This window comes from Eptesicus fuscus, chromosome 2, assembly GCF_027574615.1.
Source record: "Eptesicus fuscus isolate TK198812 chromosome 2, DD_ASM_mEF_20220401, whole genome shotgun sequence".
Classification (NCBI taxonomy): domain Eukaryota; kingdom Metazoa; phylum Chordata; class Mammalia; order Chiroptera; family Vespertilionidae; genus Eptesicus; species Eptesicus fuscus.
Genome location: NC_072474.1, coordinates 74,546,035 through 74,573,961, shown reverse-complemented (window position 1 = coordinate 74,573,961; position 27,927 = coordinate 74,546,035). Strand labels below are relative to the sequence as shown.

At 42.2% G+C, this 27,927-nt stretch overlaps 1 protein-coding gene across 4 annotated transcripts; it reads right to left on the bottom strand.

Annotated features, from left to right (window-relative positions):
- Positions 1-46: 46 nt before the first annotated feature.
- Positions 47-27,927, bottom strand: LOC129147050 (UDP-glucuronosyltransferase 2B31-like). 4 transcript variants are annotated; one of them, XM_054728606.1, is made up of 6 exons: positions 27,205-27,927; positions 25,385-25,533; positions 13,617-13,748; positions 9,245-9,332; positions 8,072-8,291; positions 47-524 (listed from the first exon to the last, which is right to left on the bottom strand). In XM_054728606.1, exons 1-6 carry the CDS (start codon positions 27,923-27,925, stop codon positions 245-247), a joined length of 1,590 nt encoding a protein of 529 aa, XP_054584581.1. In that variant the 5' UTR covers positions 27,926-27,927; the 3' UTR covers positions 47-244. The 4 variants fall into 4 exon arrangements, with proteins under 4 accessions (XP_054584581.1, XP_054584583.1, XP_054584582.1 ...); XM_054728608.1 differs by having other exon boundaries at positions 27,457-27,927; XM_054728607.1 differs by lacking the exon at positions 13,617-13,748.

Sequence of the window (27,927 nt, the reverse complement as noted above, 5' to 3'; positions counted from 1 at the left end):
TATATGCCCACATTGTTTTATTATTATTTTATTTTTGCCCATCTTTTTCTCTTTGGCATGAATATATTTAACTTTTAAACAGACAGTAAATCACTTGAAAACAAATTTTGATTTGAGAAGCTAAATTGTGAAAAGTCATTTTGTCACAGGAAGTAGGGATCCTTATGTTACAACTTCATTGGGCTGAATAAACTGAAGGAGGCATATCAGCTTCAGGAGTGTCAGCTTCAGGCCTCAGAAACAACTACTCCCTTTTTTTCTTCTTTCCTGGTTTAGCAAACTTCTGGTAACACAGCAGACAACATTTTGTGATGACAAATATAACAGTTGCCACACAGGCCAGCAGGAACCCAATCACATCCAAGGAGTGGTACTGGAACCAGGTGAGGTCATAGGAGGCTGGCCGCAGGTGTTTGGCTCCTTTGTGGCGCATGACAAACTCGATCCAGAAGACGGCTCGATCCAGAGGTTTCATAGGCTGGTCATGATGAATTCTTGATAATCTCATTGCATTCTCTTTATAGCTAAAGGAAAAATACAAAGATTACACATTGAATGCAGTTGTCTGACAGGTGTTTGTTTGTTTGTTTTTAAATGCAAGTGCATTGCTTAAGCCTCCATTGCTGAGGAATCCATTTCAAAGAGTAATTTACTTTCAAGAGGACTGTCTTTGACAGCCACTTGACTAGATAAAAAGCTAGGCTGCCTTCCTTCAGTGAGGTTCCTTTGTTACAGATATTTAGTTCTCTTCAATAACTGGCTATTTGGACTACTTTTTCCCTCTCATTCCAGCACTTTAAGTTCCTGTTCTTATATTTTAAATTCATGAATAAAGAACGAGTTTGCCAAACTCTTGGCCTTCATTCCAATAAAAGCAGTGTGTGTGTGTGCGCTTTGCTCTCTCTACCAGGTGTCCTATGTAATTTTCAGTTTTTTAAAGTAATACATTTTTCATTTTTAAAGTTTTTTTTAATGCTTACTGCTGAAGGACATCTTGCAATCATAATAGGAACCACAAGGGCTGATCCAGACACAATATTGGTTATTGAGAGGCTGAGACCAGCACAAAACAATATCAAACAGGTTACATTTTAAAATTTTGTTCTTTAAAACCTTCAGGTACTTATCAATTATTTTGGGGATCAAGCTCACAAGCATGTGGCCTGGTTTTGTTATAGAGAACTAGTGGCTTGGTGCATGAAAGTCGTGCACTTTAAAAGGGGATTAATTAGAGGAAATATTTTAATATTGCTTTTTGCCCTTTCTCTATAATAGAAGTGTCAGAGATGAAAGACAATTAGTAAAATGTATATGAAAGTCTTCTGCCAGTCAGAGTCTGGAGCGCACCATGCGATCCAGAGTCAAGTCCCCACCCACCCACATGAGCCTAAAAATAATGCAAGACACAGACCCGCCCTCCCCCCCCGCCCACACACACATTGGGCTAGATCCAGACCCGGCCGGTCCCACCTTTGTCAAGCCCTGCCAGGTGGAGAGCGCAGCCTCAGGTCCCCTGGCCCGGTGCCGGGGTGGGGGGCACACCTTGAGAACCCCTGTCAAGCCCTGCCAGCTGGAGGATGTGGCCTGAGATCCCGTCAAACCCCGCAGGGCAGGGGGTGTGGCCTGAGGTCCCCTGTCATGCCCCACCAGCTGGGAGGCACAGCCTCAGGTCCCCTGGCCTAGAGCCAGGGGGACGCACAGCCTCAGGTCCCCCATCAAGCTCCACTGGGAGGGGGGCGCAGCCTCAGGTCCCATGTCAAACCCCGCTGTGCGTGGGGTGTGGCCTGAGGTCCCCCGGCCCAGGGCAAGGGGAGCAGCCTGAGATCCCCTGGCCCAGCACTGGGATGGGGGGGCACACCTTGATTTCCCCTGTCAAGCCCCATTGGGCTGGGGGCGCAGCCTGAGGTCTCCTATCACGCCCCGTCAGATGGGAGGTGCAGCCTCAGGTCTCCTGGCCTGGGTGGGGGATACGGCCTCAGGTCCCCCGGCCTGGCACTGGGGCAGGGAGAGCAGCCTGAGATCCCCTGTATACCCTACTGGGTGGGGGATACGGCCTCAGGTCCCCCGGCCTGGCACTGGGGTAGGGAGAGCAGCCTGAGGTCCCCTGGCGCAGCACTGGGACAGGGGGTGCACCTTGAGGTCCCTCATCAAGTCCTGCCCAGTGGGGGGTGCGGCCTCAGGTCCCTGGGCTTGGCACCAGAGCAGGGGTATGGCCTGAGGTCCTTTAGCCTGATGCCGGGGCGTGGGGCACAGCCTGAGGTCCCCCGGTACGGCACTAGGGTGGGAGACATGGCCTGAGGTTCCCTGGCCTGGCGCTGGGGCAGGGGGTGTGGCCTGATGCCCCCTGTGAAGCCCCGTTGGGTGTGGGGTATGGCCTGAGATCCCCCATCAAGCCCTGCTGGGTGGGGGTATGGCTTGAGGTCCACTGGCCTGGTGCCAGGGCAGGGGGTGTGGCCTGAGGTCCCCTGTCAAGCCCCATGGGGGCGAGGGGGGCGCAGCCTCAGGTCCCTGCTGATTGCTGGTTAAGTCTCGCTACAGGAACTCGGTCTCTGCATGGGTGCAGCCATCTTGTGTTATGGAAACTCTGCCTCTGCTCTGGACGCAGCCATCTTGTATTACTGAAATTCCTGCCTCCACTGTCGGTGCCGCCATCTTTGTGGTGGAGTGACAGTCAATTTGCATATTCCTTTTTTATTATATAGGACTAGAGGCCCAGTGCACGAATTCATGCATTGAGGTGTGTGTGTGTGTGTGTTCCTCAGCCCAGCTTGCACCCTCTCCACTCTGGGTCCCCTTGAGGGATGTTCCAGTGCCTGTTTATGCCCGATCCTCCCCTAAAGGCCTGGTCACCCCCAACTGCCCTCCACTGCTGACCTGGTCGCCCCTAACTGTCTTCCCCTAAAGGCCTGGTTGCCGGAATTGCCCTCCCCTCATGGCCCGGTCACCCCTAACTGCCCTCCCCTGCCAGCCTGGTTGCCCCTAAGTGCCCTCCCCAGCTGGCCTGGTAACCCCCATCTTCCCTCCCTTGCAGGCCTGGTCTGCCCCAATTGCCCTCCCCTGCAGGCCTGGTCCCGCACATCTGCCCTCCCCTGCATGCCTGGTAACCCCTAACTGCCCTCCACTGCAGGCCTGGTAACCCACAACTGCCCTTCCCTGCAGGCCTGGTCATCCCCCAACTGCCCTCCCATGCAGGCCTAGTCCCCCCAACCTGCCCTCCCTGCAGGCCTGGTCACCCCCACCTGCTTTCTCCTGCTGGCCTGGTTGCCCTTAACTGCCCTCCACTGCAGGCCTGGTCCCCCCAACCTACCCTCTCCTGCAGGCTTGGTCCCCCCACCTTCCCTCTCCTGCAGGCCTGGTTGCCCATAACTGCCCTCCCCTGCAGGCCTGGTCGCCCCCAAATACCCTCCCCTGCAGCCTGGTCAACCCTAACTGCACTCCTCTGCTGGCCTGATCACCCACAACTGCCCTCCCCTACTGGCCTGGTTCTGCCAACTGCCCTCCTCTGCAGGCCTGGTCACCACTAACTGCCTTTCCCTTCTGGCCTGATCGCCCACAACTGCCTTCCCCTGCCAGCCATCTTGTGGCAGCCATCTTGTGTCCACATGGTTGCAGCCATCTTTGACTACATGGGGGTAGCCATCTTGTGTGTTGGAGTGATGGTCAATTTGCATATTACTCTTTTATTAGATAGGATGGTATTTAAAACTCTCTATTATGACTACAGATATGCATAGTATTATTTCTTTATACACTTTGCTTTGGTTATTTTGAATTTTTTTTTCTTACACATGTTTTTTTGTTTGTTTGTTTTTTAAATATATTTTATTGATTTTTTTTTTACAGAGAGGAAGGGAGAGAGATAGAGAGTTAGAAACATCGATGAGAGAGAAACATGGATCAGCTGCCTCCTGCACACCCCCCACTGGAGATGTGCCCGCAACCAAGGTACATGCCCTTGACCGGAATCGAACCCAGGACTCTTCAGTCCACAGGCTGACGCTCTATCCACTGAGCCAAACCGGTTTTGGCATATTTTGAATTTTTATTAGTAGGTGTTACCATTTGATAATTGGTATTGTTTTCAAAAATTGATCTATAAATTATTATGAAACTAGAGGCCCGGTGCATGAAAATTCATGGAGGGTGGGTCCCTCATCCCGCCTGTCCCCTCTCACAGTCTGGGAGCCCTCAGGGAAGGGAGGCAACCTGGCGATCAGGGGAAGGCAAAGTCCCCATCACACCTCTGCTGCTGCTACTGCTGGCAGCGCAAGCCTCGGCCGGCTCTGGTTACCTGAGCCTCGGTTGGCCCTGGGCAGTTGGGGGGCTGAGAAGACTGGGGGACTCTGGAGGCAGGTGCGAGGCAAGGCTGGGCCCACTTGCTGCCCTGGCAGGGCTGAGGGGACTGTAGGCGCTGTAGGCGCCATTATCTTTGAGGGCATAGCAGTTAATTAGCATATTCCCTCCTTATTGGCTGTGGGCGCCGCCATCTTTGCAATGGCATGAGGGTCAATTAGCATATTCCTTCTTTATTGGATAGGATATTTTTTTTTTCTGTAGGCTTTTGAACCACTGTGTCTGATATTAGCATAAGTAAAACATTTCTCTATGGTTACTGTTTAAATAGATCTTTTCCTATCTTTTTCCTTACAATCTTCTTGTGTACTACTATTTAAACATTTCTTGTAAAAAGTATGTTAGTTTCTAAAATGCAGTCTAAAAATCTTTGTCTTTAAATGTTGAGTTTGTTTGGATTTGATGTAACTACTGGCATATTTACATTTGTATGTACCATCTTATCCTATACTAGTGACCCAGTGCACAAAATTCATGCAGGGGTAGTGTCCCTAGCAGCTGCCGGCTGGGGCCTCTCTTCATTCTGTGCTGCCCCCTGGTGGACAGCGCACCTCATAGTGAGCAACCAACTCCCAGTTGGTCAAACTCCCGAGGGGACACTTTGCATATTTGGCTTTTATAGATATAGATTTCTTTTCTTAAAAAAATATATTTTATTGATTTTTTACAGAGAGGAAGGGAGAGGGATTGAGAGAGAAACATCAATGAGAGAGAAACATCGATCACCTGCCTCCTGCACACCCCCTACTGGGGATGTGCCCGCAACCAAGGTACATGCCCTTGACCAGAATTGAACCTGGGACCTTTCGGTCGCAGGCCGACGCTCTATCCACTGAGCCAAACCAGTTTCGGCTAGATTTCTTTTCTATTTGTCCAACTTGTTTTATATTTTTTTCCTATTCTTTCATATTTTAAGGTATTTTTTATCATTAAATTTTTCTACCATTTTATTCTTAATAACACATTTTAGAAGTATTCCTTTATGTGATACTCTATTAATATAATAAGAATGAGAATATTAGTAATAAATATTGAATTGGTGATTGCCATGCTAGGCACTATAAATTGCACTACACTGTTTTCCTCTTTAATATGGAAAATTTTAATATATATTTTATCATATTTAAAAAATTTTATGCTTCAATGGACATAATCAAGAAAGTGAAAAATCACCCTACTCAGAATGGGAGAAAATATTAACATATTATATATGTGATAATGTACTTGTATGCATAATACATTAAAAATTCTTTATATCTATATATATAAAAAGCCAGCAACCAGAACGCAGAACATGTGTGGCAATGTTCATAAAAGCAAAATGTGGAAACAACCAAAATGTTCATGAGCTGATCAATGGGTAAATAAATGAAGTATATCCATACATAGACTGTTGGGGACAACAAAGGGGTTCTATAATAAATCAAACCAAAAATAACCTCACAGCATGATCTGATCATAAAATTCTTAAGTGGTAAGGTCATGGTGGGTAGTCATGCCTCATGCTTATACAAAAATTTATTTGTGACATAAGCAAGCCTTTCTCATTGTTTTTGTTTGTATAGGTTCATATACCTTTACAAGGTCATATTAGTCCTCTTTTTCAGACTCCTCACAGGCATAACTACCCTCAAGGGAGCACATAATCTTGTTAACTATCATGTAATCTTCCTTATGCTACCTCCTTAATTCCAAATGTATAAAAGAGACTGCAAAACAGTCATTCTCAGGAGCATTCACTTCCTGGCATGTTGACTGTTTTGTTCAAAAAATCTCTTAAAAATTGAGGTTAGTTGCTGTGTTTCAGTTGGTTGGCCATCATCCTTTGCACTGGGGACTGCTGGTTCAATTCCCAGTCAGATCACATGCCCAGGTTGTGGGCTTGATCCCCAGTAGAAATCTGCAGGAGGCAGCTGATCAATGCTGCTCTCATATTGATGTCTCTCTCTCTTTCCCTCTCTCTCTTAAAAATAAATATTTAAAATTCTCTAATGGGTTTGGACATTTCTTATATTGACACTATTACTCAGCAAAACAAAGCTATCACATGCATGAAACTCAAAGAAGCCACTTGCAAATATCATATGATTCTATTTGTCTGAAATATCCAAAATATGGTAATTTATAGGATAGAGATTAGATTGATGGTTGTGTAGGGCAGGGGGATGGGGAGCAGGGGGATGGGGAATGACTTTTAAGGCATATGAGATTTCTTTTTGGTCTGGTGAAAATGTCATAAATTTAGATTATATTGACAGTTTCATTACTCTATAACATACTACCTATATTTGATGTTTATATATTAAACATTGAATTTTATGATATGTAAAATATATATTACTAGAGGCCTGGTGCATGAATTTGTGCATGGGTGGGGTCCCTTGGCCTGGCCTGGGATTGGGGTCAATGGGGGCCTTCTCACCCAGTCATGATCAGGGTGGGGCTGCTGTGGGGGAGGGACTGTGGGAGGTTTGCTGGCCGCAGAAGGTTGGCTGTGGGAGTGCACTAACAACCAGGTGCAGCTCCTGCATTGAGCATCTGCCCCAAGGTGGTCAGTGTGTGTCATAGCAACCAGTTGACTGATCATTGGGTCGACCAGTCATTATGGTTGCTTAGGCTTTTATATATATAGATCGTAAAATATGTTAAAATTATTATAGTAAAAATATATTTTTTTAAGTAGAAAGTTATTGTAAATGTAAGAACATCCAAACCTGTAGAGAATTTTTATGAGTTTATTTGAACCAAACTAATGACATATGCTGGGAACAAGAGATCAAATGACCCTATGAATAACAGTTTTGCAGCTGCTTTTATACATTTGAGTTTAAGGGGAAAACAAAGTAAGATTACATGAAGTTGGAGGAAGCAAAGCAGGGATTGGATTACAGGATACAGTTAATAAGATTATGTGTTCTCTTAAGAGTTAATGCCCCCCTTTTTAAAAAAATATATTTTTATTGATTTCAGAGAGGATGGGAGAGGGAGAGGGATAGAAACATCAATGACAAGAGAGAATAATTGATCAGCTGCCTCCCACATGCCCCCCACTGGGGACCAAGCTCACAACTGCAACCCAGCATGTGCCCGGAATGGGAATCAAACCGTATCTTTCGGTTCACAGGTCAATGCTCAACCACTGAGCCACACCAGCTGGGCAGTGCCATTTTGAGCGGTATTATTTCTAGTATTTGAAAGGAGTGTTAACATAGATGCATACGAACAGTAGGCAGGCCTGGTGTAAAACCTTTCAGTAAATAAGTTATAGGCCTGGAGCATGTCTACTCATCATGACCTTCCCAGTTAGGAATTTATGATCAGATCACCCTGTGAAGTACTTTCCATGGAACTCCATTTTTTTGGCCACAAGATTTATAGTTTCAGAAATGTTTGGCACTAAATTGAAATACTTTATGCAACTTCTTGAGTTCTTCATTCCTTCATTCTATGGGTTCTCTCATATTTTTTAAAACGTGTCCTTGTAGTGACCAATATAACTTTGTGTACACTTGTGTAGAAAATTGGTGCAGTAATTGGTTACATGTTCAATCAGGTTAAATGCAACTTTGAAATTAATGTCTGGTTGAAAATAAAAAAAAAGATTTAAATTGGTTAAATCATGTTAATAATTTCAAAGTCCATCTCTCAGTATGGGATAAAACTTGTACTCTTCATTGACAAAAGAATCTATAAATACTATTAAAATTGTGGTACTCACGATGGGTCATTAATGACTGTCTTCAATGCATTGAGTAAATCTGCAGTAGACATGGTGTTGAAGTCCACTCTGATAGCTGCTCCCTTGGTCTTCATGTGAGCAATGTTATCAGGTTGATCCGCAAACATAGGGATGCCCACCATAGGGATCCCATGGTAGATCGCCTCATAGATGCCATTGGTTCCACCATGAGTTATAAATGCTTTGGTTTTTGGATGACCTAGGATTGGGTGAATTTCAGTAAATTATTAATTATAAGTCTTAGAAATAAAATGAGAGTTGGGCAAGAAGAGCACTCAGGCACTGTATTTTAGATTACAGGTTATTATACACATGAAACTGCATTAAAATATATTTTAGATCTCAGAGAAAGAAGAACTTTAGTTGCAGAAGAGGTAAATAGATACTGGTATGGCATTGTGACTTGAAAAATGAATACAAGATTGCTGGGTAGACAAGTTGAAAGAGAACGTTCTGCGAGGTGTGGGTGCTGGGTTGAGGGTGTCAATGGGGAAAAAGGGGGACATCTCTAATACTTTTAACATAAAGATACATTTGAAAAAAAGAAAAAGAACATTATGGATAAAAAATAGCATGTGCAGAAAACAAGGAAAAAAGAAAAGGAGGTTAGAACATATTCTCTTAAAGAAATAGTGAAGTCACCGAGTATTACATATGGGATGTCCAGGCAGCAGGAAATGTGGATGTGGTGACTCTGGAATCAGAAAGAATAGACCACACTTTATGGTGAAATGTGTTGTCACTTCATGAAAAACATTATGGCTATTTCTCTATTGAAAATGGAGTCACTGGTAATAAAAGAGGTGCTCTTATTTTTTAATGGCAGTGAATGAATGCCCATACAGAAGTAGAAAAAATAGAAATAAGAAGGGAGAAGTAGGAGGCACAGTGGTAGTTATTGAAAAATTCTTCATGGGAAGTGACTACACCTGAAATAAAGATCTTTGACTTCAGACATAAGGGAGGAGACTGTCTATAATAAAATGTTAGCTTTTATATATTATCCTTTTCCCCCAGGACTGGCAAACAAATATAAGGAAATGAAGTTTTATTTTGAGTTTTTCTAAAATAAATGTTCAATAAATTTGTTTCTTTTTGAAGTATTAACAATTTTGAGTTATTGTTATTTTAGTGTTTGTTTTTCAGTCTCACCAAGGAGGTCATTCTGGGGGATCCACTTATAGAGCCGAGTATTTGTCCCTAAAGTATCTGGTTTCTTGCCATCAAATCTCCATAGAACCTGTTAAAGTAAAGAAAATATTTTATTCCATGAGTTGACCTAAAGGTATAGCATATTCATATTAAAACAAATTAAGAGATAATCTAGTTAAAGCCCTTCATAGGCAGATAAGTAATAAGGACAAGAGATTTAAAATGAGAACTATTATAACATTTGGTATGATAGAAATACCCACGTTTCATGTGTTTATTTTTACATTCAATCAAGTATGAATGCAATAATGATATTGAACACATACCAGTATACTAATAAGGTCATCAGTGATGAATTGAAGTATTTAAAAAATTTTAGGCATGGCCAGCATGGCTCAGTGGTTGAGCATTGACCCATGAACCAGGAGGTCATGGTTTAATTCCCAGTCAGGGCACATGCCAGGGTTGTGGGTATGTGGAAGGCAGCTGATCAATGATTCTCTCTCATCATTGGTATTTCTATCTCTCTCTCCCTCTCCCTTCCTCTCTAAAATCAATAAAAATATATTTCAAAAAATTTGGGTCTAGTCATTATAATTCTAGTGCAAAAAAGTAGGTATTTACTATACATCCTATTAAGTAAAAGCCTAATATACAAATCGACCAAACAGCAGAACAACCAGTGGGATGACTGGTTGCTGTGATGTACACTGATCACCACAGGGCAGACACTCAATGCAGGAGCTGCCCCTTGGTGGTCAGTGCTCCTCCATGGGGGGGTGCCACTTAGCCAGAAGCCAGGATCATGGTTGGCAAGTGCAGAGATGATAGCAGAGCCGCTCCTGCCCCCGTGATCGTGCTAAGGAGCAGCAAGCCAAGCGGTAAGAAGTAGCGTGCAGGCATGCGGTAAGGAGGGAGGGGTCCTGGATTATGAGAGAAGCATCCCTAAGCTGGCAGTCAGACATCCCACAAGGGCTCCCGGATTGTGAGAGGGCACAGGCTGGGCTGAGGGACACCCCCCCTCCCAGTGCACGAATTTTGTGTACTGGGCCTCTAGTTTATGTATAATTTCTCTCAATTTGCCATGTAATATTAACCTGTATTTTTAAGTATTACAGAAGGGAGTTTTCTTATATGTACTTGTCTTATAAGTTATTTTTTTACATAAAAAATTTAACTTTATTTTTACTTTTTTCTGTTTTATTTGTCTATTTAAAGTCAGTAATTAGTTTTTCTTTTTATACTTTTTCTTTTTTATTGAATTTATTGGGTGACACTGATTAACAAAATTATACAGGTTTTAGGTGTACAATTCTACAACACATCATCTGTACACTGTATTGTGTGTTCTCCACCCAAAGTCAAGTTTCTGCCCATCACCATTTATCCACCCTATACCCTCCTCCACCTCTCCTCATTCCCATCCCCATCCCCTCTGAAATCACCATACTGTTGTCTCTGTCCATGACTTTTCCCCTTTCTTCATTTTTTTCCAATCCCGCCACTCTCCTCTTCCCCCCAGCCTCCTTACCCCTACACTGAGAGCTGTCAGTTGCTATCTATAAGTCTGTTTCTTTCTTGTTTGTTTATTTAGATTCCACATATGAGTGAAATAATACAGTATTTGTCTTTTTCTTACTGACCTGTTTTACTTAGTATAATACTCTTCAGATCCATCCTTGCTGTCCCCAAAGGAAAGATTTTCTTCTTTTTTATGGCAGAGTAGTATTCCACTGTGTAAATGTACTATAGCTCTTTGATCCCCATGAACCAGAGATTTATTACTATGTCTAGGATTGGAAATTTTTTAAGTGTAAAAAAGAAGAACCTGTAGGCACTTTATTACAGTATAGCTGTTGAAAAAAATCCAAAATTGTGATGATGCTAAAGTTTTTTTCAAGTAAGTGTTAACACTTCCATGACACACTATATAGCATGGACAGCACTGATTACTATCCGACCTGTAGCCATTTTTATATCCAGGAAAAAGAAGATTCTGATTTTGGGATTCTCATAAATATCAGCAGTTCTCATAAACTGGATTATAATTTACTAGTGCTTAATATTTATTTGTTATGTGAATGTTAAAGTAGCAGCATATTTTCAGCAAAAATTAGCACAGGCTATAAACAGAAATTACATCAGTTAAGAAATGGAAAAGTAGTTCATAAATACCCAAAGACTGCAGGTGTATTCTACTCTATCAATATATTGGAAAATATCTTACTACTCTGTTTTATGGAGAAGGGGGCATCTGAACTTTTCCATACTGGGCTTACTTCTACTGGACTCCTCATATAGTCCCTACTCCTTCCTCAACCAGGAGAAGTTATTATTCTGATGGGTTAGAAGCAAAGATTTTTTGGAGCAATCCTATCTAATAAAAGAGTAATATGTAAATTGACCATATATCCGCTACACCCATAAGCCACACCCACCAGCCAATCACAATGAGTATGCATATTAACCCAACCAAGATAGCTTAGGCCACAGAGCTGCAGCAAGCAGGAGGCTTGGGTTTCTCTGGCAATGGAGGAAGCCAAGGTTCCCTGCCACCCTGGCCGGCCAAGGTGTACACCAAGGCTACAAAGTTTCAATTATAGAAGATAAATAAATCCCCAAAAAAATGACTGAGGCCACGGAATAAGCAGGAGGCTTGGCTCCGCTCAAAGCTACAAAGTTTCAATTGTAGAAGATAAATAAATCCCAGATACCAGGGCCTCCGCTTGGATCGCCAGGGGGTGTGGCCAGCCTGCAAACCACCACAGGCCCCTTGCCCAGGCCACCCCATGCCCCAAGGGAACCCCCACCCTGATCCGGGATACCCTTCAGGGAAAACCAGCTGGCCCCCACCCATGCACCCATGCACTCTTCCATCTCCTGTAAAGAAAAAAAATTGCTCCATCACAAAAGAGTAATAGCATAGCAAATGCAATTGAAAGGAATGCTTTCAAACAACTAATGAGAGAAATCAAGTATTATCTGGAGTTATGAGTACTTATTTTTTTTTACAAGTTGTGCCTCTATCCTATCTAATAAAAGAGTAATATGCAAATTGACCATCACTACAACACACAAGATGGTTGCCCTATGTGGACACAAGATGGCTGCCAAAAGATGGTCAGCAGGGGAGGGCAGTTTGGAGGGACCAGGTCTGCAAAGGAGGGTAGTTATGGGCGATCAGGCCAGCAGGGGATGGCAGTTGGAGGGACCAGGCCTGCAAGAGAGGGCAATTTGGGGCGATCAAGCCTGCAGGGGAGGGCAGTTAGGGGTGACCAGGCTGGCAGAGGAGGGAAGTTGGGGGTGACTGGGCCTGCAGGGAAGGGCAGTTGGGGGGGACCCAGGCCTGCAGGGGAGAGCAGTTGGGGGGACCAGGCCTGCAGGGGAGGGCACTTAGGGGTGACTATTTCTGCAGGGTAGGGCAGTTAGGCATCAATCAGGCTGACAGGGGAGTGGTTAGGGGGTGATCAGGCTGGCTGGCAGGCAGAAGCAGGTTAGGGGCAATCAGGAAGTCAAGCAGGCAAGCAGTTGGGAGCCAGCAGTCCTGGATTGTGAGAGGGATGTCCGACTACCTGGATCGGGCCTAACGGGACAGTCGGACATCCCTTGAGGGGTCCCAGATTGGAGAGAGTTCAGGCTGGCCTGAGAGACACCCCGCCCCCCGTGCACGAATTTTGTGTACCAGGCCTCTAGTATTTTATAAAGCACACAGTCACCTTAATGTGGATCCACCGGCCCCCCACTCCCATTTCTAATTTATCTTTCTCCACTTTTATAGGACTTAATCAACCAGATCGTGACAGTTTTTCTTTCTCTAGATCACTGTGGCTGGCTTGGTTACCTGGACCCTAGCTTAGTGAGTCCTAGCTATTCTTTCTCTGAACAGCACCCAGAAATCACACTGAATAGGCCTATTTAAAAAATTAGAGAAGTAAGAGTGGCCTGGATTACTTAGCAAACTGAAATGGCATGACTTCTTTCAGACTGTCATCAATTCCTGCTTAACATGACTGTTATAATTTTACTCCTTTCTGAGAACATGTGGTGTGTACCATGTCTTCAGGAATCCTGCAATGAGATGGAGCCAATGACAGGGCAGCATTTGGTGATTTTGGTATCCTCCTGCAATATCACTGTAACACCAAACTTTCCATTGTACCTCTTAAATATATTTCATTCTGATCACATTGTTAAGCTAAAGTTACTGTTAAACACAACGTTTGTTCCACTATTTTGGCACCTGCCTTGCATCTTTTGGTTTGAATTCACAGCTGAGATAAATAGGAGCTATCATAATGGCTTACATGTCACACAGGAAATTTATGTAATTAGCTCCTAGATAGCTGTGCACTATTAAGATGCTTATTCTCACCTTTTGTGGAATCTGGGCAAGGGCTGATGCAATCACATTGGCTCTTTCTTCTGATATGTTCCTGACCATTGATCCCAAAGTAAACACGACAATACCATGTTTTCCAGAGCTCTGGACAAACTCTTCCATCTCCTGTAAAGAAAAAAATTGCTCCATCACAAAAGAGTAATAGCATAGCAAATGCCATTGAAAGGAATGCTTTCAAATAACTAATGAGAGAAATCAAGTATTATCTGGAGTTATGAGTACTTATTTTTTTTTACAAGTTGTGCTAAAATATACATAACATAATATTTACCATCTTAACAGTCCCTAAGTGTATAATTCAGTAATACATATATTCACATTATTGCACAACCAAGCTATCGAACTTCTTCATCTTGCAAAACTGCAACTGTACCCGTTATGCATAATTCCCTCTTCACTGGTCCCTGGTAACCATGATTCTATTTTCCATTTCTATTTTCTAGACCAGTCTGGATATATAATATAAGTGGAATCATTCAGTATTTGCCTTTTGTCGGTGACTCACTTCATTTAACATGATATGCTCAGGCTCTATCCATGTTATAGCATGTGTTAGAATTTACTTCCTTAATTGCATTATATGTAAATACTACATTTTTCTTATTGATTTTTCTGTCAGTGGGCTCTTGGGTTGATTCTACTTTTGAGTTGTGAACAGTGCTGCTATGAATGTGGATATGCAAATATTTTATTGAGATCATGATTTTAATTCTTTTGCATATATACCAAGTAGTGGAATTGCCAGACCATATGATAATCCTACTCTTATTTTTTTCGGGAGAATCTCCATTGTTTTTAGTAGTTGCTTTTTTTAAAAAAAAACAATTCAATATTTCTGTTCCTGTGGAAGGATGCATGGTATATGAGATTGATTTCATTTATCATGTATATTTTTGCAAGAAATACACGTTTTATACACACACACACACACACACACAAACACACACACAGCAGAGGGGCCCAGTGCATGAAAATTCATGCACTGGAGTGGGGATCCCTCAGCCTGGCCTGCCCCCTTCATAGTCCGGGAGTCCTCGAGGGTGGGAGACAACCCAGCATTCAGGGGAAGGCGATGCCCCCATCATTCCTCTGCTGCTGTCACAGCCAGCAGCACAAGCCTTGGCCGGCCCTGGTTACCTGAGCCTCAGGTGACCCTGGGTGGCTAGGCAGCTGCCATCTGAGGCTTTCCTGTAGCTTGGCCAGCCCTGGGCAGCTAGGCAGCTGACATCTGAGGCTTGCCCTGGCCTCGGGCTGGCCCTTGGTGGCTGGGTGGCTGAGGGGACTTGGGGACTCTGGAGGCAGGCTCTTGGAGTGGCCAGACCTGCCTGCCGTCCCGGCAGGGCTGAGGGGACTGGACACTGCCATCTTGTGGCTGTGGGTGCCACCATCTTTGTGAGGGTGTGATGGTCAATTAGCATCCTCCCTCTTTATTAGATAGGATATGTACATATCCTACCTATATGTATCTATCTATATGTATCCTATCTACTATCTATCTATCTATCTATCTATCTATCTATCTATCTATCTATCTATCATCTATCATCTATCTATAGATATCTCACCAAGAAATGAAATAGAGCCAGTGCACAGTAGTTAGACAATTTTATATGACTATTTATAATGTTTTTAATTACTAATATGGACTCTTGGAAGGAAGCCACATAGCAGTTCTGTATTCACTTTTTATTCTTTATCATTATGATTCTAGACAATCACTTCTGTTTCATTTAAGACAGGCTTTCTGTAGGAGTATTTTCGATGATGCATTAATGTTTTATTTCCCTAAGAATTATGACTGTAATCACTATGTAACTTTCTCTCTCATTTCTGTAATACTTTGTTACAGTTTCCTAAATACTTCCTCTGAGTCACTTTTGTATGGCTAGAAGTTAAGGGTAGTTGATATTCAGGAGTGTGGTATAATGGTTTGGAATGTCCTTGAAATAGTCCTAAGAGTCCTATATATGTAATATAGAATTATGTATGTACAGTTACATATTTGATTGACCATATTTATGACCTTATTTACATATGACACCTGAAATCATATTGTAAAATTAATGTCTCATTAGAAAGTGCTAAGAGTGATTTGCTGTGAGGGACTCCATTATCACTTTATCAAGTTCTCCACAGACCACATAATTACAATGAGAATGTACAGCAGGGCTGAAACCCTCTTCATTAGCTCATTTTCACCTGTTTAAGTCTCTGTTTAAGTCAGATTTTGTTTGAAAATAATTTTGACATCTGATCCCTAATCCTTGCCAATATTTATAATTTCATTACTTTCGACACTGGCGTTATTCCTCATTGTTCAATGTACTCTTCCTAAAACATGAAATGTAGATGATCCAAGTGTTTCCTGGATCTTTTATTAAAACTGCATATTCATACCTTTTTTGGTCCCTTCTGTTTTAAATTTATTATTTGTTTTTTCTTTCTTTAAAAAATAATAACTAAAACCTTCCCAAATAAAACTGTACAGTACTTTCCAAAAATGTCATTGTCAAAGTTTTTTTTTTTTTTTAAATGGTGCTTTTACAGATAAAAGAAAGTAGCATAAAATGTTTCAGACTTTGTGCAGACTATACAATGTTTAGGCCATTCTTTAAAGTTATAATTTATTATGATTCTGTTTAGTTTCATTATGAAGGTCACTAAACATTCTTATCATTCACATGGTGCATCTAGCTAAGGTGTAGGGTTCCTTTGACCTGTAGCAACATTTAAAGTCTCTGCAGCTACATAGAGAGCAGTTTCCTCTGATAGAATTCTAGGAACTAGCAGAGTGATGCCTACATATTGTGCAAACATGAAAATACATCACAGGTACTTAACACATCTCCCTGGAGTCTGGAGAAGCCAGCAGGCACCTCATAAGGCCTCTCCCTTGAGCTCACCCCTAATTACAAATATCTTCCTGCAAGGAGCTTGTATACACATCTGGCAGCCTACTTTTATCCCTGCCACCCATTGCGTAGCTAGATCTACCAGCTTTGATAGCCAATGAGACTTGTATTCATGAGTCCCACAGTCCATAGCAACCAAATTTATTAATGGTGCAGGAGCCCCTTCAGAGGCTACAGCAGTACAGAAGGAGCAGGGAAAACATCTCCCAGTTTCTTCCTGGAAGGACCCTAACTACATACTATCCTGGTTGCTGCCTGAGGGTCCAGCCTCTAATCAGCCTACTTCTAGGTCAAGCATGTCAAACTCACAGCTGGCAGCCTGCATGCCTCCTTTAGGCATGCGGCAGCTGGCCACGAGTTTGACATGCTTGATCTAGGTGCTGACTGCAGTTATTTTCATTGGTATACTGACAGGTTTCAGTACACCTTCAATTACATAAGAACAAAGAAGGTAGATTGGACAGTAACAAAGATTTTGAGCCACAACTAAGAGTTCTGGTTGGGCTGATAGATAAGGTTCATTTCCCACATGAAATCATTCTGTCAAGACTGGGAGAGGTGCTTGTTTTATCTAATGTACAGGAATCAACCCACAGAGAGTCAAGGAAAATGTAGAAACAGGGATATGTTATGTTCCAAACCAAAGAACCAGACAAACCTTCAGAAACATACCTTAATGAAATGGAGATAAGTGACTTACCTGATAAAGAGTTCAAAATAATGGTCATAAGGATGCTAACCAAAGTCAGGAAAATAATGTATGAACAAAGTGTGAATTTCACAGAGTTGAAAGTATCAAACAGAAATGACAGAGCTGAAGAATGTATTAAATGCACACAAACATTCAATAGAAGGGCTCAAAATAGAATAGATCAAGTGGAAAAGGATCATAAAACTTAAAGAAAGGACAGTGGAGTTCATCCAATCATGAACAAAAGAAAAAAAGAATGTTAGAGAGTGAAGGTAACTTAAGAGACATATGGACTATTATCAGTTGCAACACTATATGCACTATAGAGTTCCTAAAAGGAGAAGAGAAAGGGGGTAGAACAGTTATTTAAAGAAATGATGGCTGAGAACTTTCCTAACCTGAGGAAAGAAACAGGTATTCATTTCTAGACAGCCCAGAGAGTTCCAAAAAAGAGGCATATGAAGAAAGCTATACCAAGACACACTATAATTGTCAAAAATTAAAGACAGGGAGAGAAACTTAAAAGCAGCAAAAGAAAAACAACTGATCATAAACAAGGGAACAACCTAAGCCTATCAGCAGATTTTTTTAGCAGAAACATTGGAGGCCAGGGAATGAATGACATGATATATCCATAGTACTGAAGGAAAAGATTGCCAACAAATAATATTGTACCCAATAAAGTTGTCCTTCAGAATTGAATGAAAGATAAAAAGCTTATAGACAAGCAAAAGCTGAAGTATTACCAGCCTCAAAGGAAGTGTTAAAAGAATTCTTCAAGCTGAGATGATAGGGTGCTAATTAGTAATAGGAAAACAGGAAAGTACAACTCTACTGGTAATGGTAAATATGTAGTTAAATGAGGAATACTCTAATGTAATGGTGGTGGATACATTTTTTATAACTTTAGTATTAGGTTTAAGAAAGTATTAAAAATAAATTTTTAATGGATACAATGCCTTTAGAGTTAAGTTGTTATTAGCTTAAAATAGACTTTCATAAATACAAGACGTTTTATGTAAGTCTTTTGGCAACTACAAAGTAATAACCTATAGTAGATACACAAAAAGAAAAAGAGTAAGAATTTAAGCATATCACTGTAAAAATTATCAAACCACAAAGGATAAGAGTAAGAGAAGGAAGACAAAAGTACAAAACAGCAAGAAAAAAGTTAAAAATAATGGTAGTAAGTCCATACTTATCTATTGATTTTACTTTAAATGCAAATGGCTAGATTCTACAATCCAAATACATAGGTGATTGAGTCCATAAAAAATAAAAGAAAATATGACCAAAATATACGCTACCTAGAAGAGACTCACTTCTGATTTAAGGACACAACACAGATTGAAAGTGAAGTGATGGAAAAGATATTTCATGAAAATGGAAATAATGAAAGAAGGGTTAGCTATACTTATACTAGCAAAATACTCTTTAAGGTAATGGTCACAAGAGAGAAAGTGAAATATAATGATTAAAAGGTCAATCCAAAAAGATGATATTGCATTTGTAAATATTTATATACCCAACATAGGAGTACCTAAATGAAAAGCAAATATTAACAGGCCTGAAGAGAGATAGATAGCATTTGACAAAATTTCAACATCTAGTCATTATGAAAACTTTCAACAACATAGATATAGAGGGAAATATTACAACCAAATAAAGGCCATCTATGTCAAGCCCAAAGCTAAAATATTCGATGATTAAAAACTGAAAGCTTTTCCACTAGGATCAGTAAAAAAGACAAGGATGTCCAATCTTGCTACTTTTATTCAAAATATTACCTGGAGCCCTAGTCAGAGCAGTTAGGCAACAAAATGAAATAGAAGTTATCCAACTTGGAAAGGAAGAAGTAAAATGGTCTCTTTTTACTGATGTCATGATAATTCTAATATATAAAAACTCAGGGTCTGTAACATCCAAAACGACTGAAGGCTTGACCGACCAGAAATCAGTGCTGGGTTGCTGTGGTGACACAGCACTGGCTGTCCACCACTGTGGGTGCCATGACCCAGCACTGACTGCCAAGGGGGCTGCGGATCAGGCCTGAAGAGAGGCCTGGAGAGAGAAGTAGGGTCTGATCCTCAGTGGCAGCTGTTTATCAACCCTTGCCTCTCTCTCTCAGGGCTTGGCCAGCAGCTGTGCCTCTCTTTCTTTTGGGGCTCCTGCTGGGGCTGCTGATCGGCCCCGCCTTCTTGGTCAGGCCTGTTGAAAGGCCCGGAGACACTGACTGGCATAGAAACCCATCAGTCAGAACCATACTTGTGTGAAGTGTGAGGACCCATTGGCTGCCTAGGAAGTGGGACTTTTAAGGCTGCCTGGCATAGAAACTGACCAATCAGAACCAAATCTGGGTGAATTGCGAGGAGCCAATGGCTGCCTAGGAGGTGGAGCTTTTGACACTGACTGGCATAGAAACCAACCAGTCAGAATCTAATCTGGGTGAACTGTGAAGGCAGAACCTAAGGTGGGGGCTGAGGAGGAGTTTTAAGGGCAACAACTGTTTGGTATAAGGTGTAAGAGAGCGGTTCAATTTTTAATGACCCTTTTCGCAGTATAGTGCATATGGCTGGCTATCAGTCCAGATATAGGGATTATGTATTTTTATCTGCCAAGAGCATCTCCTCCTGCTGCAAAAGGCTTCACCCCACCCCCATTTAAGCAATCCTATTCTATATAATCTATCTATACTACTAAAAGTGTAATATGCTAATTAGACATGGTCGACTGGCCATCTTCCGGACATCCGACTGCCTTCCAGACAAAGACATGGTGGTGGGGGCTAAGACCAGTAGGGTAGGGCAGTTGGGGGAACCAGGCTGGCAGGGGAGGGCAGTTGGGGGCAAGATCAGGCTGGTAGCAGGGGAGCAGTTGGGGGCAAGATCAGGCCAGCAGGAACGGGCAGTTGGGGGTGAGATCAGTCCTGCAGGCCAGGGCAGTTGGGGGTAAGATTAGGTCAGCAGGGGAGGTCAATTGGGGTGAGATCAGGCCAGCAAGGGAAGACAGTTAGGGGTGATCAGACAGGCAGAGGCAGTTGGGGGCGAGATCAGGCCAGCAGGGGAGAGTATTTGGGGGAGAGATCAGCCTGGCAGGAGAAGCAGTTAGGGGTAATCAGGCAGGCAGGCAGGCAGGCAGGCAGAGGCAGATAGGGGCAATCAGGCAGGCAGGCAGGCAGAGAGGTTAGGGGCAATCAGGCAGGCAGGCAGGCAGAGGCTTTTAGGGGTGATTAAGCAGGTAGGCAGGTGAGTGGTTAGGAGCCAATGGTCCCAGATTGCAAGAGGGAAATGCTCCAAGAGGTTCCTGTTTGGGGAGGATGCAGGCTGGGCTGCGGGAACCCCCCAAAAGAATTTCATGCACCAGGCCACTAGTATATATAGAAAACACTAAAGACTCCATTAAAAGCTTTTAGAATTAATAAACAAATTAAGTAAAGTTCCAGGATTCAAAGTCAATGTACAAAACCCAACTGTGTATTTATATACTCACGATAAACTATCAAAAAGGAAAAAAATCCTTGATATTTGTTTTGTCAATGATTTTTTTGGGGGGTACACACCAAAAGCATGGAAAGCAGAAGTGAAAATAACAGGTGGGAGTACCTCAAACTAAAAGCTTCTGCACGATGAAGAAAAGCATCAGCCTAAGTGCCCATCAGCAGATGAGTGGATTAAAAAAACTATGGTACATCTACACAATGAAATACTATGCTTCAGTAAAAATGAAGGAATTCTTACCATTTGCAACAGCATGGATGGAACTGGAGAGCATTATGCTAAGTGAAATAAGCCAGTCAGAGAAAGATAAATACAAAATGATCTCACTCATTTGTGGAATATAATGAACAACATAAACTGATGAACAGGGACAGATCCAGAGACAGAGAGGCATCGATCAGACTGTCAAACCTCAGAGGAAAGGTAGGGGAGGGTGGGGGTAAGGGGGAGAGATCAACCAAAGGACTTGTATGCATGCATATATAAGCCTAACAAATGGACACAGGCAACAGAGGGTGAGGGCATGAGTGGAGGGAGGGGGTTTGGGGGTTAACGGAAGGATGAGGACACATATGTAATACCTTAATTAATAAAGAAATTTATAAAAAGCATCAACAAAATTAAAATGCAACTTACAGAATGGGATAAAATATTTGGAAATCATATATCTGATAAGGGTTTATTATACAAAATATGAGAGTACTCACATATCTCAGCTTAAAAATGGGAAGAGCTCTGAAGAGACATTTTCCAAAGACATACAAATGGACTACAGGTACATGGAAAGGGATTCAGCATCACTAATCATCAGGGAAAAGCAAGTCAAAACCACAGCAAGATACAACCTAACACCTGTTAGAATGCCTATCATAAAAAAGACAGGAGATAATAAATTTGGCAAGCATATGGGGAAAAGGGGACATGTACATTTTTGGTAGGAATGTAAATTGTTATAGCCATTATGGAAAAGAGTGTGGAGTTCCCTAAAAAAATTAAAAATAGAACTATCATATGATCTAGCACTCTCAGTTCTGGGTCTACTATAGCTAAAAAAAGATTAAAACAGTATATTGAAAAAATACCTGTACTTCCATGTTTATTGCAGCATTATTCACAATGACAAGATATGGAAACAATCTTGGTGTCCCTCAAAAGATGAATAAGATAACACACACACACACACACACACACACAGAGTGGAATATTATTCAGACATGAGAAAGAAGGAAATTGTGCTGTTGGTTACAATATAAATGGACCATAAGGGCAGTATGCTAAGATAAATAAGCCAGACAGAGAAAGACAAATAGAACATACTTTTACTTATATAGGGAGTCCAAAAAAAAAAAATAAGGCAAATATAGAAAAAGAATAGAAAAGTGTTTGCCAGAGGTTGGGGGTAGAGGAAGTAGGGAGATGTTGGTATACGATTATAAACTTCTAGCTATGAGATGAAAGGTCTGAGGATCTAATGTATAACGTGGTGACTGGAATTGATAACACAGTATTGTATAATTGAAATCTGCTATGAGCAGGACTTATATGTTCGCACACACACAAAAGAAGATAAATACTTGAGGTGATTGATGTGTAAATTATGTGACCAGAATACCTTTACAATGTGTATGTATTTCAAATCACTATCCTATCTAATACAAGAGTAATATGCAAATTAACCATCACTCCGCTAAAACCACAAGTCATGCCCACCAGCCAATCAGCAGTGAGTATGCAAATTAACTCAACCAAGATGGCTGCCGCCATGGAGCGAGCAGGAGGCTTGGGATTCCCTGGTAATGGAGGAAGCCAAGCTTTCTGCACACCCTGGCTGGCCTAGGCCTCCACTCAAGGCTACAAAGTTTCAATTATAGAAGATAAATAAATCCCAACAAAAATGGTGACAGCCACAGAGCTAAAGAGAGCAGGAGGCTTGAGTTTCCCCCGGCAATGGAAGAAGCCAAGCTTCCCGCACACCCTGGCTGGCCTAGGCCTCCACTCAAGGCTACAAAGTTTCAATTATAGAAGATAAGTAAATCCCAGATACCAGGGCCTCCACTTGGGTTGCCAGAGGGCGTGGCCGGCCTGCAAACCACCACAGGCCACTCACCCAGGCTGCCCACACCCCAAGGGAACTCCCACCCTGATCCGGGACACCCTTCAGGGCAAACCAGCTGGCCCCCACCCATGCACCAGGCCTCTATCTTATCTAATAAAAGAGTAATATGTATATTGACCATCACTCCAACACACAAGATGGCTCCCCCTATGTGGTCAAAGATCCTGCCCCCATGTGGACACAAGATGGATGCCAAAAGATGGCCAGCAGGGGAGGGCAGTTGGGAGGGGACAGGCATGGAAGGGAGGGCAGTTGGGGGCAATCAAGTCTGCAGGGGATAGCAGTTAGGGGTGGCCAGGCTGGCAGAGGAGGGAAGTTGGGGGATCGGGCCTGCAGGGCGTTTGGGCTACCTTATCCCCAGCACCTTTCAGAAAATGTCCTAGTTTTAGGTTTACCTTAGGCAGGGGTTTGGCAGGCTTGCAGTGGAGTCCTCCAACAAAATCGAAATGTGGTAAGACTGGGCGAGGAAATTCAAAATCCCAATAGGTTCGAATGAGCCACATTTCAGCTTTCGCCATTGTCTCATTAGAGGGGAGGGCAGTTAGTGGCAAACAGGCTGGCAGGGGAGCAGTTAGACATCAATCAGACTGGTAGGGGAGTGGTTAGGGGGTGATCAGGCTGGCAGGCAGAAGTGGTTAGGGGCAATCAGTATCGGGCCTAAATTGGAAGTCTGACATCCCTCGAGGGGTCCCAGATTGAAGAGGGTGCAAGCTGGGCTGAGGGACACACACCCCCGTGCACGAATTTCATACACTGGGCCTCTAGTCTATACTAATAAAAGGGTAATATAAAAATTGGTCAGTAACAACTGAACATCAGGTCTGTGTGGGGCGACAAGGCTGGCAGGGGGGTTAGTGAGGGATGACCAGACAACTGAACAGCTGGCTGTGTGGGGTGACCAGGCTGGCAGGGAGGCAGTGAGGTGTGACCCAACGACCAAACAGCAGGCTGCATGGGACAACAAAGCCGGCCAGGGGTGGGGGGGGGGGGGGCGGGGTGGGCAGTGAGGGGCGACCAGCCCGGCAGAGAGGAGCAGTGAGGAGAAACCAGGCCAGCAGGGAGGTCAGTTGGGAGCAACCAGGCCAGTAGGGGGACCATGAGGGGTGACCAGGCCAGCAGAGAGGGCAGTTGGGGTCAACCAGGCCAGCAGGGGGTGCAGTTGGCGGCAATCCGGCCAATGGGGGGCAGGTGGTGGTGACCAGGCCAGCGGGTGGGGCAGTGAGGGGCAACCAGGCTGGCAGAGGAGGGCAGTGAGGGGTGACCAGGCTGACAGAGGGCGGCAGTGAGTGGAGACCAAGCCAGCAGGTGGAGCAGTTGAGGGTGACCAGGCTGGCAGGGGGGCAGTTGGGGGCAACCAGGCTGGCAGTGGGGGCAGTTAGGGGCTATCAGGCTGGCAGGCAGAGGCGATTAGGGGTGATCAGGCAGTCATGCAGGTGAGCAGTTAGGAGCCAGGGATCCCGGATTGTGAGAGGGTGCTAAACCAGCAGTCGGACATCCACTGAGGGGTCCCGGATTGGAAAGGGTGCATGCTGGGCTGAGGGGAACCCCCCCCCCCAACGCCGTGAAAGAATTTTGTGCACTGGGCCTCTAGTCTATAATAATAAAAGCGTAATGTGCTAATTAGACCCAACATCCTTCCAGACGAAGGAGGGGCTGTGAGAGAAGCCTGGGTCCCAGGTGCCAGAGGGTAGCTGGTGCCGGCAGCCATGGGGAGGAAGGCCTACTCTTGCACAAATTTTGTGCATCAGGCCTTTAGTGTACCCTATAAATATCTTATAAAATTATGTCAATAACACCTCAATAAAGATAAAAAACAATATGGTTAGATTGAATAGAATTTCTACTAGTTTTACCTCAGGCTTTAGACTTGTGAAAGTTATCACATATAGCTGAACATTTTTAAGTCTAAATAGAAATTGGGTTAACCCTTGAATAAGAGATCTGTTTTATGTTGCTGTCAATCAAATGGTAGACAAACAGGATGTCTTAGGAGATAATAAAATAATTCAGTAAAGGATACTTGTTTTGTAATTATGTCTAAAGATACTATATTAATTTAAAGCATATTAGATTCTTGCTTTCCTTCATAAGGAATATCCTACATGCTGACAATTATTTTGCAATTTTGTACTATGGGTGATTTTCGGATGAAATTGGTATATTAAATATGCAGGATTTTGGGTCTTATTAGACGTGCAGTGTACATTTTTTTGTGTGCTCATTTGTCAGTCAGCCGTGATGTTGATAGCCATATTCCTCCAGGGATCTTTCCTGAGATTTTGTGCAGAATTGGTGAATGTCAGAAAACACCTGCTTTATTAGGCTATGCAATCCATTTTTATGTTAGGATGTCAAACCAGGTCTAAAATGGGCACTTTTTTAAATGCTGGAGTGGCAGCAAGTAAATGTTGGGTTTTGCTGCCAATATTGGTGGAACACAATTCATATTGTCGAGGCATTGTCTTCCTTCTAAGGTAGAATACTAGTGAATATTCTCAAAAGAAAACAAAGAGGAATAGGTTTACCTTAGGCAGGGGTTTGGCAGGCTTGCAGTGGAGTCCTCCAACAAAATCGAAATGTGGTAAGACTGGGCGAGGAAATTCAAAATCCCAATAGGTTCGAATGAGCCACATTTCAGCTTTCGCCATTGTCTCATATAATGTAGTGGGTCTTCCTGAAGGGGAAGCAAGCAGAAGGCAGAGGAAATGAGAGCATTTTCATGTAAGTACTATACTAGGACATTTTCTGAAAGGTGCTGAGGATAAGGTAGCCCAAATGCTTTAAAGTGTCTGTGGTTTGATAATATAAATATTTATGTGTATGGTATATATGTATACATACTCATATAGGTTATAAAATATGTAAGATTTGTAGGTTTTATGTTTATGATCAAATATATAAGACAAAGTGCTAGAGATATTTTATCTCTAATGTGACATCAGTACATTCACAATGATAAACAATTAAATGTAAGCCACTATAGAATTAAACATGTTTGTTTTCTTTGTAAAACTACAAAAGTAAGAGATGCAAATGTACACAATTATTTGAGCTCCCTAATCAATTAAACAATGGACACATGTTGCCTTATAAATACTCAGCTTAGTTTCTACAATTTAGAATGCTATTCCCTGAATACTCGATTTTCTAAGAACTGTGAGGTTTTTGAAGTATATCTTAGTTCCTGACACCTATAATTGCATTTTGTTCATATTTGGAGCTTAATAATATTTACATGTATTTAATAATAATATTTGCAAATAACAGCTAGAAAGTTTTCATAAGTTATGGAAATAGATGTGCTCCCTTTAATTTTGGCTCATTTTGTCTGTAATGAAAAATACAGTTTTTACAAATACAGGCCAATAACTTGATTGTCCATACTTCAACATGATTTCGACCTTTAAAACAGAGTGTAAACACTGAGTGAATGAATATGTAGTTATTAGAAACTTTGAACTGTAGGTTCTTGAGTCAGGTTTGGAGCCATTAATATCTCCCCATTGTGAAAGAGTTTTTTAGGTAACAGCAAACAGTTTAATTTTAAAATAAAGAAACTGAGGAGAAACAAGTGGAAACAATTATCTCAAAGCTCAGTGAGCAGCTGTGCTAGAAATAAAGTAACTTCTCAATGTGCTTTTCTGCTTTGATCAAGATATTTAGTCAAATTTCTAATGCCTTTTTCTAAAGTTGAAAAATTAGAGTAAAGTAGGTATTTTGGAAATAAGTACAGCACAGAGAATTTGTAGGGTAGTGAAACTACTCGGTATAAAACCCATGGAATATGTAACACCATGAGTGAACTCCAACATGAACTGTGGTCTTTGGATGATAATGATTTGCCAATCTAGGTTCAACAATTGTAACACGTGTATCCCTTGGGTGTGATATGTTGAAAATGAGGGAGTCTATATATGTGTGCGGGCAGGAGTTATATGGGAAATCTTAATATTGCTGTTCACTTAAAAGTTCTCTAAAATAAGTGTAGGATGGGCAATATTTTGACATTATGTTTACGAAAAAACAAAGAGAGAATAAAACACTTTATCCAGAAAAAAAGAGTAAAAAATAGATTATATTACAAATAAATAGACAAAGAATTGGTATAATGGCTTCTAGAACTCTTTCCTGAAATCTCCTGTACTAATAATGGATCACAGGGTTAAAAATGGCCTTATAATTTAAACATTTCTATAATATTTGTGAGATTGAAAGATCATTATATAATATTATTTAGTCATTTTACTTTAAAAGGTATTTTCTCTGACTTTATATTTGTACAAACTCTCCTCCCGTGGCACTAGCAAAGTTAGGATTTCAAGCTACCAATTAAAACATGACTTACCTAGAACATCACTATAAAACTGATCCCACTTCTTTTGATTATATGTTTGGAACCAGAAGTCAAAATAAAGCATGTAAATCATATTTTTCACTCGCTCCATGAATGTCATTTGATTACTTAATTCTGACAAGACAACAGGTACGTAGGATGGAGGGAATAGGAGTCCTCCACTGTACTTTTCAATGTTATAGCCAGGAGAGAAGCGGAGACTGTACACAAAAGGTATTTTAAGTAGCTCAGCCAGCAGCTCACCACAGGGTCCAATGGCATCTGCAAGAACGACATCAAACCTTGATTCCTGTAGTTTGGTCATAAGTTTCTTGTTCAAAACTACTTCTTTACAAAGTGTTTGAATACAATCATAATATTCCCAAAGCATATCTTGCATTAATGAAAAATAAGTAAAAAATGTATCTTTTGGCATATATGACCATTTAGAAATCAGCCGCATGAAAAGATCCTCAAAATCATCTTTTGTTAAAGATGTAGGAAAAATCTCAAATTGAATAGCAGATGGTTTATTGGGGTCAACAAGAATTGAGGCTGAAGATGTCAGAACAGTCACTTCATGACCTCTCTGGACAAGTGCATCCAGGATTGTCTTCATGTTCATCCAATGGCTGTATTCTGTGGGCCACACCAGCACCTTCCCGCAGCTCCCAGGGCTGAAGTGACAACTCAGCTGTAGCAGCAGCAGAACTGAAACCCACTTCCTAGGCATCC

Coding starts and splice junctions, on each gene's coding strand:
- LOC129147050 (XM_054728606.1), bottom strand. CDS start 27,925: ATGCCTAGGAAGTGGGTTTCAGTTCTGCTGCTGCTACAGCTGAGTTGT. Junction 25,534..27,204: donor GTTTTATAGTGATGTTCTAG/GTAAGTCATGTT, acceptor CTTCCCCTTCAG/GAAGACCCACTACATTATAT. Junction 525..8,071: donor ACAGTCATTAATGACCCATC/GTGAGTACCACA, acceptor TTTTTCCTTTAG/CTATAAAGAGAATGCAATGA.